The following is a 12,685-nucleotide window of genomic DNA, read 5'->3' as shown; positions in this document are numbered from 1 at the left end:
AAAAAAAAAAAAAAAAAAATGTCAGCACCTTGTCTAAATGATCACTTCCACAATTGTTTTCATTAAGGGAGCTGTAATAATGAATGTTACATTAGGAAATTTTATGTAAAATCTATTGACACGCCTGACACAACTAGTCCAGTGTAGACATTAAACTTGTAGTAACAGAACATCATAAAAACATTGTTACATTTAACCATGACAAAATTTCACAATGTGGCTTATTTTTGTCTGTGGCCATCTCCTATTTAGGAGTACATTATGGGTGAAATTGACATGGCATGTAAAAAGTGGAAGCAGATCTCCACAAGTTGGACTGGTTATTGTAGACGAGGCCTATGTGAATTGATGGGGGAATAGTTTATGGCATGATACAGCACCCTGTTTTAGCTTAGTTACCTAGCAGCTTCAAGCAATCTAGCAGATCATGGTATCTTTCATGATTGTGAGTTTTAGTGTCCAAATAGGCCAGGATTTCTCACTCTTAAAGGAGGATATTTTTGTAGCGTATACAGAACTCTTGCTGGAAAATGAATTTATTGCTAATAACTTATTGCATACTGATGTAGAGTCTTTATCTGTCATTTTTGTTCTTAAATTGTATTAATTTTCTACGCAGTACAATAAACATCTCATACATACTCAAGCTTTTTGTCACAGCTATCTTCATATATATTTCTACTAACTTTAATATCAAGAATGGATATACTGTTCAGAAATAATAGGAAGTAGAGGCAGTTATTCACATTTTGATTTAAAGTATTGTACCCCCGAAAATGCAAAAATGAGTAAATGATGTGTTTAATCATATGCTGAGATAAAAAGGAGTGTGAAGAAAAGCTCTCAAAGGCATAATAAATAGAGAAGAGCATAATAAATAGTAGAAGGTTCACCTAGAACATGAATTAAATACATAGAGGAGAAGGGATCAGCCAAGGAAGCTATTGGATTGCTAAGAGATTGTGGCAAGAACATAATAACACAGGAACAGGATGTAGCTGAAAAATTTAAACAAGTTCATCTCCCTACTGTTCAGGGGTGAGAGCATAGACAGAGGTAAGATGCCAAAAATGGAAACTGAGTTTCCTGATGAGGCTATTAAAACACTAAAGGAATTAGATATGAATATACTGCTATCTATCAAACCTAGTTTTTCTCATTTTTAGACCAATTTGATTCAAATTTTGATAAAAAATAGACTAATTGTGACTTTTCTTTTCCATGTTCATTGCTTGTTCAAGACTCTTCCTTATTAATTCCCTCAGACACTTTTTTGGCTCCCTTCCCTCACAGTTTCAGGCTCTCTCCATTCTCTTCCAACCAACATGTACAATTAGCAGACTTGAAGGCTAGGGACAGAAGTTACAAATAACCCAGTTTAAGTGATCAGAAACTGGTTTAAACCTGTAACCAAACATAAGTTCGGTGCACATAAACCAGTTTCAAAATGGCTGAAACTGGTTTAAGATCAACTGGTTGAATGTAGTATCAGACTTAACTGATTTGGGTCCAGCTGGTTTATGGGACTTCTGGTTTGTCCTGGACCCCTTCCTGGTTTAATTAAATCAGAATCCTCCAGCATGCTCTGCAGCCCTTGGCTGGGCTGGGCTGGGCTGTTTGTTCCAGTCAAGCAGGGTTGGCCCCACCCCTCTCCTCCCTAGCCAGAGCACTGTCACTGCTCCAGCTGGCTGAGAAAAGGGTGGTGGTGGGAAACCCTGCTCTGGAGTGCTGCTAGGTCTGCCTGGCAGGGGGGCAGCAGCCCTTGCCAAGCGTCCCCAGCCCCCCATCCCCTTCACTGCTTCAGCAGCAGGAGTGGAAGTGGTCCAGACCCTGGTAGCCTGCAGGAAAGTGGGGGGTTTATTGCAGGGGGTGGCAGTGCAGGCACCGATAGGCTCTGCTTGTGCACCTGGGGCGGTGGCAGCCAGACACCAGTAGCCTTTTAGAAGTGGTGGTTTAATTCCCCCCATTGCAGGCAGCAGTGGCGGGGGCACCGACAGGGCACCGTGGGCCGAGTCCTTCTGAGGAGCTGGCCATGGGGAGGGAGTGGGAAGGGGGCATGTGACCTGGCTGCACCAGTGAGTGGGGAGCTGGGGCTAGTTGCAGCGTGGCTCACCACTGCCTCCTGCTGCAGTGATCTTCATTTCATTCATTAACTTTTTGACAGGACATAATAAGTGAAGAATTACTCACCGTCTGAAGCCTGATAGGAGAAATAGGATGCTGTGGATCATGCAGGTTTCTCAAAGTTTTCATATTGTGTACCAAATGTACCAAACTTTAAGAAACATTCTCTAGTGGACACTTCCCTTTCCCTTCATAGTTCAATTATGGCAATAGCAGCAATTGCTTACATGGACAAATTATGTTAGAGAAATAGTTAACATACATTGGCTGCCTTTAATAATTCAGTTTTGAAAGTGGAGGAGTCAGCATCATGTGATTAGTTAGTTCTTTAGAAACAGCAGCTGTGCAGGTTACCAGTAGCTCATTGACCATAGATTGGAAACCTCTGCTATAAATCTAGGAGGAAAATGAGCTGGAGGCAAGAGAAACTTCCCCTTTTTGATCAAATGGGAAACGGGCATAAAGGATCTCCACCCCAGTAGACAAAACTACTATGGTAAAGAGTGTAACATGATTTGATCCTTTGATCCAACTCAGTGCCAACTGTAACCATTTCTCCTTTCTGCTGTCAGACAGGTAGGTCAATTTAACTCAGACAAGGCAGCCACAAAGCTGCCTTGTCTGAGTTAAATTGACTCGGATTGGTGACAGGCTCCTGGATTTTCTGGAGTGGCAGCCATTGTGCTGCTGAGTGTTGTTCTTGTTCCCTTCAGAGATTGCTGCACCCCACTTTGACAGCACTTTCTTTTCCAAGAATAGAAGGCAAAATATCACATGTCAGGGCAAAAAGCTTTTTATAAAACCACCACATTGATTGAAAACTTCCACCTGTAGTTTTACTGATTGGGGAGGAAATCCTGCTTCACCTGCCAGCAGGAACAAAATCTAGCTGTAGCCTGGTTGGGATCTACAGGCAGGAAGTGACACTAGTGTCTAGACTTGGAGAGAGGAATAGACAGCCTTCAGTAGTGGCTGCAAAGTTGCTTTGTAGATATGAAGCCCTGCTTTCCTATTCGTTGCTTGCAGCGATGTATTTGAGACATCACCTCCACTGTTTCATGTAAGGCAGGTAGGGTACAAAGTAAAAGGGTTGGGTGGCACTTTGACAGACATGTAGGCAGCAATAGGAGCAGGGACTGAACATAAATGAAGGTTATCTCCACGGTCAGTCTGATTATAGAAAGAGAGGCCAAGGCCTCCCCATAAAGTAGTTCACTTTGAGTTCTTCCTCCCAGACTCTTGGGGCATTTTTACACGTGCAAGCACTGCAGTGCTGGGGGCTTTGAAAAGCACCTGGCGCTGCATCACTTACAGTTGTATAAGCAGCAAAATGCATGTCAACGTGCTGAAAATGGCAGCAGTCCACTTTTCAACGAAAACGTATAAGGTGTTTTAGTTCAAAAGCACACCACCACCATTTTCTCCATGCTGATGCACATTTCGCCACTTATACAACTACAAGCAATGCAGCGGCGTGCACATCAGCTCATGTACGGAGTAGACTCAATTAGTCGAGTTTGCTTCGACACACAATATCTCCGGCACCTCTGACCACAAAAATGTATGTGTATAAATGCCCTTGGACTTCAGAGGTGTGGTCCATTTATGGAAACTCTTTCTCTTTCTTTATTACTTTTGTGATTCCTGATTGTGTGGTACCTAACAAGTTATTCCTAATGGATGTTATGACAATTTCAGCATTATTCAGACTAATTTGGAGCTCCTCTTCCTAGGACTAAAAAGAGCCTATGCATCCTTTCACATTTGATTTCAGACTTCTTTAAGTAGTGAGAGATTTGTCATATAACACAGTGAATGAGCTATCAAACTGATACCCCAACCTCAGCAGGGGCTTATAGCTAGGGACCTACTCAATTCGTAATTTTGCGGAAATTGCTTTCCGTATTTAAATTACCTGTAGGCAAATACAGTCCCTATTTAGTTCAGTTTTGCAGGGCATATGAAAATATATATATAGACTTAGCATGGAAAAGATGGCAGGGGTGAGCAAAGTCCAGCCCACGGGCCGGATTGGGTTTGCAGAGGACTTCATTTCTTAGAAGCCCCTGCCTGTGTTGCTGCAACCTGTTTCTGTGGACCCCAGCAGCGGCAGGGCATGGAGATCGGCCCCAGCAGTGCTGGCGAGACGCACAGTTGGGTGGAGAGCTGCTCTAGAGCCAGGATTTCGCAGTGGTGACAACATGCTTCAGAGCCAGGGCAGAACTATGATCTTCTGCCCACATGCCTCAGGCAGAGACACACAGGCAGCGGATTGCGGCTCTGCCCCAGCTCCAGACCATACTGTCACTGCTGCAAGATCCCAACACCAGCCCTGGAGCAGCTTTGTGCTGTGCCAGTGCTACTGGGGCCAGTCTCCATGGAAACCCTGGTCCTGCAGTGTCACGGCCCTGATGCTACTGGGATCTCTGTGGAAACTGGCCGCAGCAACATGAGCCAGGGCTGCTGGGAAATGAAATCCAGCTGGATCCGTCATTTTGTCCACCTCTGGTGTAGTCTGGTAAATTCAGTGCATTTGTATGTGGCATTTTCCAAGGGGTGCCTCTAGTCGAAAAAAGTTGTTTTAGAACAGGGATTGGCAACCTTTTTATCACGATGGGCCTCTGCAAGAGCCCCACACTCTCCAGCAAGTCGCAGATTTTGAGAGTAATAGATAAAAAAAAGGCAGGTGCTAGGACCCTTGTGATATCTCCTCTGCCATTATGACTGAAGCATTTTGCTGATTCCCTGACCTGCCACAGGCAGGATCCAGTCTCTTCATGGACTGGATCCAGCCCATGGGCCATCGGTTGCCAATCTCTGTCTTTAGAGCAGTAATCTTTACTGTCTGCAGCTCAGGTTCAATTCCTAACAGAAAATTTCATGTGACATTTGTCTAGTAAGCAACATTTTCTTTTTCCCCCACTTCCTGCAGCAAAGCTGAAATCCTACTGCAGTTGAACTGCAAGGAATGAACAGAGTTTCTCTTGTCCTTTCAGTGACTACTATGGGCCATAAGGCTGAGATCTCGGCACCAGATATTCTATGACTGCACTATGTACTCTGAGTTCTGTTGCACAGTTTAGGAGGAAGTCAGCACTGGATTTCAACTGTTCATGTCTTGACCATCAGGGCTAGGGACAGACATTACACATACCCTGGTTTAAGTGATCAGAAACTGGTTTAAACCTATAACAGAACAGATGTTCAGTGCACATAAACTGATCTGAAAATGGCTGAAACTGGTTTGAGATGAACCTGGTTGAATGTAGTATCAGACTTAACTGATTTGGTTTAAACTGGTTTATGCAATGTCTGTCCTAGACCCCTTGCTGGTTTAAGTTAAACCAGACACCCCCAGCATCCTCTCGGGGCTGGGTGGGGCTCTCTGCTCCACAGCAGGACTGCCGCTCCGTAGCTGCAGCTCTGGCAGAGACTTAAGGGCACAGAGCGTTTGCTTGGCTTCCTCCTGCTCTCTCCCTCCCCTCACCACTCCCTGCTAAGCAGGGATCCCCCGTCCCCTCTGCCTTACACAGACACGCATTAGCTAGCAGACCACATACTGGCTGCAGTCCGTGCTGTAGCAGACACCAGTGTCAGCTTAGGGCTTTTGGAGCTGATCATCCGCTCAGCTGGTAATGTCCCTCCATTCCTTCTTTGTTTAAGAAGAGTTTGAAGTAATGAGGGGCTGTTTGCTTTCTGATTGGGTGATAAATGTTCTGTTATCAAGGAGTGGGAGAACCCCTCCCTAATCCTGCTGGGGCCTGGCCACACCACCCTTAGCTCAACCCTGTAGAAGGGAAGAGAGGGCTGTTCTAGCACCCCCTGGCCTCTAGCTTGAGCCACTGCAGGCATGTGCCTGCATGTCTGGGATGTCTGTGCAGTTACAAACTGATTTAGCCTAGCCAGGTTAGATTAACTTGCAAGGATTGAATCAGTTCAGGCTCAGGCTTTTTAAATGTCTGTCCCTAGCCCAGAAGTAGCAGCATTAAGAATAAAAGTGGGAGGTGAGGGAGCACAGGATTCTAGGAAATAAAAGGGTGTTAACACTGAAAGGGGAATAAGAGAGGGTGGACATATGCAGGAAGAGAAAGAACAGAGTCACTATTGATAGCCCCAAGGGTTCAAAAGCCATGAGACTGGTTAAAAATGAACTTAAAACGGCTATTTTAAGATTTTCATTTAAATTTAGTTTCCTCTTTTTAATCTTGAGAAGTCTTCCGTCTGTCTTTTCCCTGTTCCCCCCTCCCCCAGCCTCTCCTTGTTGTGTAATCACTCCTAGCTGAAATGTCAGCCTGCACTTACAAAGATTGGAACTCTAGCCAGAGAGAGATTACAGTTTCCCAACCCTCACCCCTCTGATTCAGGATTTTTCTCTCCATTGCTCACCCACATTATTGTTTTCTCTCCCTCCCTATCTTCTCATACTCTTTCTTTAGTGTCCTGTTTTCAATTTCCTTTCTGCTCCCTCCCTTTTCCTACCTCTCACAAATGACTACTGTGTTTATGTTCAACACTCTAGCAATGTATGTATTTGAAGATCCCACTTCCCAGGTATAATGGACATGACTATATCATTTAAGGGGTATCCCCTAGCTTCTTCAGTACAGAGTTGAAAGTAACTTTCAAATTAGCAACAACAGTAATGCAAATCAAGATGTTGCCTCTGATTAAAATTTTGATGGAGGGTGAGAAGAAGTGTTCTACCTAAATTAATTGTCACATCTGGTATCTGTATTAGGTCCCTTTAGGGACTCACTTATAAAAAGTTTTCTGAATGAATGCTTAATATATCTATTGCATGGATTGAAAGCTTGTGTGTGTTTAAGTAAAAATACTAAGTAAAAATATGGTGAGATCCAAGCCCTCCTTGACCAGAAGGGAAGGGCTTATTCTGCTTGGCAAGATGACACCTCATCTCAGCAGAAGGGAGAGATGTATCGGCTCCCCAGAGCCAAAGTTCAAAAGAGGATCCAAGAAATCAAAAATCAGTGGTGGCAAGATAAAGCCAAGGAAATACAACTCTATGCTGACAATCACGATATGCATAGTTTTATTCCAGGCAATGAAAACCATCTATGGCCCTACTACCCATGGTCCTACTTTCCTGTGATTGCAGGATAGCTTTGACAGTCCTTAAAGACAATGAATTTCTCCAAGCTAGACAGAAAGAGCACTTTGAGGCACTCTTGATCTGTGAGTCTACTGTGGCAGATACCACCATCAAGTCCATCCCCAAACACCCTGAATCCCTGGTCCCGTGCCAACTCCCTTATCCTAGAAATCTGGCGTGCCATGAAGGAAACCAAGAACACAAAGGTTATTGGACCAGAAAACATACCTGCTGAAATCTATGTGGCTGATATCAAGGAACTGGTACCGAGACTCCACAAATTCATTCTTCAAATTAGGAACAATGAAGAATTCCCTGGGGACCTGAGGAATGCCAACATCATGACTGTCTTCATGAGAGGAGGTAAGTCTGTGTATGGGAAAGTACATCAAAGTCCTGAGGTTTCTGCACGTCCAAATGACTGTAACCATTCTGTGTAGCAAATTGGAGACAGATCCAGTTGTTGTCTGAACTGGGGTCAAGCAAGGATTTTTTACCATCCCAATTCTGTTCTCCATTTTTTTGACCGTCATTCTGGTTCTCATCCTGGTTCTCATTAGAGACCACCTTCCTTCCAGAATTGACATTGAATACCAAATGGATGGAGGGCTGTTCAGTCTGGGTCATTTCTGCTTGAAGACTGAAGTGCTCAAAACAACCATCCTTGACCTTCAATATGTAGATGATTGTGCCATTCTTCTGCACACAGAGGAAAACCTCTGGACTACGCCGAATCTTTTCAGAGCAGTGTACTGAACTATGGGCCTCTCTGTCAACATCAGAAAGACTAAAATGCTCTATCAGCCTTCCCTGGGCCATGAATGTGACCGCCATCCCCAAATTACCATTGAGAGAAAGACCCCGGAGGTAGTGGAGCACTTCCTCTACCTCAGTAGTAACTTTATCAGAGAGTTAACATGATGAGGAGATCCATTACAGGATCTGGCATGCAAGTGCCTCCTTTGAGAAATTTCTTTCGCATGTCTTTATTCATTGCAGTCTCTGGAAGGACACCGAGTCCCAGGTCTACAATGCAGTTATCACCCCGACCTTTGTCTACAGATGTGAAATGTGATGACCTACTGTCATCATCTCAAGAGCCTGGAGAGGTATCACCAACAATGTCTCTGGAAAATCCTCCACATCAAATGGGAAGATTGCTGCACAAACACCAGCATCCTTGCTAAAGCTGGTGTTACCAGCATTGAGTGAGTGATCCTTAAGCACCAACTTTACTAGACCTGACATTGGATGTAGATGCCTGACTCAAAATTTCTCTCGCCACAAAACCCATTGATGTGTTGTGGTAGAGATCATCCTTGAATTGATGGATCACCATTGCTGCCATCAATGAAATAAAAATAAGTTTTCTAGATAAACATTTAATATAATTTTTTTATTTTCAAAAAGTTGGAGGAATCTGTCAGAGCTGGTTACTGTATTTTGTATTGTTTCTTTAGCATGGTACCTAGTGGTGATGGAAGACCAAATGAATCTTTTTTAATGTTCAGTAAATGTAATAAAATGTCAAAACACTGTAACAGTTCTGTAATTTTGTGTATATATTTGTAATAAGTGCTAATAGAAATAATCAGAGATCTTTAATTGAGCTCTGTGCGTGTACAGGGAAAACCAAAATGGATTACATAACAGCAGTCTTATAAACCGTTTCATTACTAGCAGCTCAGCCCATAAATAATCCTATTTTGGAATAAATCCAAAACAAGAGCAGAAGGGAAAAGGTATTGTTGGATAAAATAGTGAAATGGGATGGGATTTTTTCACCTTAGGGATTATTTGCTGAAAGCAGCGGATGTCCTTCCATTAAGCTAAAACATAATACGTTTAAACATCCTTTTACCTGCACATAAAAACACCTTCTTTCAAGGTCTTGGGTCATGTAAATGTCATCTTTTTTTAATACTTCTGGAAGGGAGGCCTTGTATTCAATTCAAATATTATTTTTAATGGAAAAAAAATAATAGCAAAGTAGTCCTTACCTGTAGGCTTCAATGAATTGTTTATAATGAGAGAGTTATATATACAAAAAATGAAGATTGATCTTGCAATTTTGCAACAAGAGGAATTAACTGAAATCTTGAAAGCGATAAATAAAAGCGAACAGTGAACTCTACTTTTTGTTAAATATTTCTGTGTGAAAGCTAGCAAAGCTGCTAGGAGCTGTGGAATGTAGGAGTTGAGAAATATGGTGGGAGGTCAAAATCACATCATAAAGTGAAGACAGAGGGAAGGGGCTCTTGTGTGGGGCCAAGGACAAATGGAAAGAGGAAATAAGTAGATGACGGGGGGTGAATTTGTGGAATGTTTTAGGATGACCAAGGCAGTGATGTCTGCATGGAAGTTGGGAGCTCATTTGATCTCTCCTGACTACAGGCAGAACTTGAATAAGTCTCAGATTGGTAGATCCTGCATCCCCCGATTGTCCTGTCCAGAGGCAGCAGAGATGTAATCTGGCAAACATTCTCATGTGAAATGCTGCTGCATCTGGAAGCTCACTGCTTATTTTAGTAACTGCCAAAATGTCAAAATGAATTATTAGCCACATGTCATCACTGCATCACCATTTAGTTCAGTGGGATAAGTCTGGGAAAGGACAGGCGATGATATCCAGCTGTTTCTAGAATTTATGGGTTTATCAACCTTTTAGAGGATTATGAACAGTTTTTTTCAGCAGTCCTTTACCACTTATGCTCTGAGTCCTTTATCTCAATTGTCTGTTTTAAATTTGCCTTGGATTGGCCCAGAATCTTCCCACAGTTGTATGAGGAGTGCTTTTGGGCGGCCTCCGGTAACATCTTATCTGTAGGAGAACACTGCAGGAGAACGACACTTCTTTCCCCACTACCACCATAAAAATCATGAACGGAGACAAACCTGTCCCTTTTTAAGTAGAAAAATAACTTGCTGGTTACCTTTTAAGCCCTTACTGTGGCTGTGGTATGAAAGGCCTTCTGCACATTGATCTTACCCTTTAAATTGTATTCTTTACCGTGGTGCCCAGCATCATCATCCTCTCTGATGCTCAAACTCATATATTCTTGGCTTCATTTTTGTACTTGGATTTTCCCTATGATTCATCTGATGTCTAAATTTGCTCCTGGATCCTGCCTATCTTTTTTATGAGTGAAATCCTGGCCTCACTAAAGTCGATGAAGTTTTATCATTGATTTCACTGGAACTAGGTTTTTACCCCAAGATCCACCTCTTTCTCACTGCCCACAGTGTCAAGCTCTTGTCTAAACCCCAGTCATCTGCATCTTGATACAGTAGTTTCTCTTTTCTGGTCTGGGTACCTGCAATCCCAAAGTCCATTCAAAATGCCGCTGGTAAGATCATTTTCATGGTGTGTTGCAGCGACTGTTATCCTGCTTCTTCGATTCTCTGTCTTCCCTGTACTTCAAATATAAGCTTCTTATCCTGATCTTCAAAGGTGTTCAGAATTTAGTTCCAACAGGCCTTTTTGCTATATTGCTGTACTAACACGGTTGATCCTTGCTTTCTCTGCTAATGGTGTCAACTTTAGTGGTCTGTATTTCTCATTGGTTGACATTTGTGATCTGACCTGCTAGAAACTTTTAAAACTGCTTCAGTATAAATCACTCCTAGTAACAGACAGTACTTGTTACAAGTGAGTTGTACCTTAGCTTTCAGGATTTAAGGAATCTCTTCACTATTTTCCCTAAAACAAATAGAGATAGGAAATTCAGGCTTAATTCAATAATCAGTAATAATGAGGTGAAATGTAGCATATTGACATTATTTTTGTTATTTGGAGAATGGGGAGTAAAAATAAAAAACCACAACAACAAACGCTGCTTTTAGACATTAAAAAACAAAAACACACTTTGCTGGAAGCAGTGCATTACTTGGACCCAGCTCTGCAGTGTCTGTATAGATTGGGCGCTTCACCAGGGCTTTTTGGCGCTTTTATCTAATAGCTATTAGATAAAAGTGCTGAAAAAGCCCTACTAAAGCACCTGATCTTTACAGGCATCAGGCGAGACAGGTCCAACTAACATGCTGCCTCTTCTGAGCATGTGCTGGGCTTGGCGCAGAAGTGCAGAGAGTTTAAAGTAAAACACAGTTTTGTTTTGTTTTTTTCTAATGTAGGCAAGCAGCCAAATGGTCTTCTGCTGCTCTTGTTCCCCAAATTACCTGTTGTGGCTTCGTGTCGTTTCACTACAGGGAGAATTGGAAATTTTATACTGAGGCAATTGTTTAGGAGAGACATTACATGGAAACTTGGTCTTTCAGCTTCACAGTGGATTCATCTATCCAAAAAATTAATGGAGCTTTGGTTTGAATAAAGCATGTGTCCAGCATCAGACCTACGTATCTGCAAATGGTGCTGCAACTAGAGACAAGTGACCTTTTAACTGTGGTACATTTTCTTTCAAAAAATATTCTATTTAGGAGTTTCTTGCTGCACTTCGAGGAGCAAGTCCAAAATGACATCTGTGAGATCAGGATTATACTTTATATTAAAAAGTGTCTGAATGGAAAAGAGGCTTTGTGCATAATGTATGCTTCTAAATAAAAGTGCTGAGAATGTTTCTAGTTGTGGTATTGGTATGATTTCTTGGTCTATATATAAAGGAAGGATGTTGAGGTATTAAAACTGCGTATTCAGCTTGTATATCTGTAGTTAGGTCCATTTCACTTTTTTCTTCTAGTGGAGACCTTAAAAATAAATCTTTCTCCAAAGATTTGTGATTTCCAGCAAGGACATCTGAGAAATTTCTTTATTTTGATTTTTTTTTCATTTGATGTTTCTACAGGGCTTCAGGAATATGTAGAAGCTGTCTCCTTTCAGTATTTCATCAAAACACATTCATTAATTAGTGCAGAAGAGATTAATAAACAACTGGTATTTACACTGGATGAAAAAGAGGAAACAACAAACACAGTAAGAATTTGTGTCTTTGCTTATGAATGGTTATGGTTTTTGCTAACACAATGAATTGTCTAAGCTTGAAGTAACAGGATTATTAGCATCTGATAAAATAAATTCAGTTATTGGCTCAGTGTGTGGTATATACTGACTCTCTTGACGAAAACAATTCCATTGACTCAGCCTTGCTCAATCATGACCTAATCATAGCAGTAGCCAAGATTGAAGAAGGGTAAGGAGTTATCCTCTGTCACAGGTTCTCTTGGCTCAGACATTTTTCACTGTAGTCAGCTGCTATTAAAATACATGTTGCATATCCTGTCAAGGTCATAGTTTCATAGTTTCATAGATTTAGGGTCAGAAGGGACCTAGTAGATCTTCTAGCCCGACCCCCCGCCAGGGCAAGAGAACAACAAAACCCCAAAACAAGAAACGGGACTCAAATGAGTCCAGCCAGGTAGGCATCCAGCCTCTTCTTAAAGACCCCCAGGGTAGGGGCCAGCACCACTTCCCTTGGAAGTTGGTTCCAGCTCCTAGCC

General features: G+C 42.2%; 1 protein-coding gene across 1 annotated transcript in view; it reads left to right on the top strand.

Annotated features, from left to right (window-relative positions):
- Window positions 1-12,685, top strand: part of TSNAX (translin associated factor X) — a 39,699-nt gene that overhangs the window by 21,510 nt on the left and 5,504 nt on the right. The window contains exon 5 of the mRNA XM_019527372.1: window positions 12,034-12,161. Coding sequence (XP_019382917.1) covers window positions 12,034-12,161 — 128 coding nt within the window. The remainder of the gene's footprint in view (window positions 1-12,033; window positions 12,162-12,685) is intronic.

The sequence above is a fragment of the Gavialis gangeticus genome, unplaced genomic scaffold (assembly GCF_001723915.1).
Source record: "Gavialis gangeticus isolate Ggan-Ray unplaced genomic scaffold, GavGan_comp1, whole genome shotgun sequence".
NCBI lineage: Eukaryota > Metazoa > Chordata > Crocodylia > Gavialidae > Gavialis > Gavialis gangeticus.
Note: the sequence above shows the minus strand (reverse complement) of the source record. Positions and strands in the feature narration are given on the sequence as shown.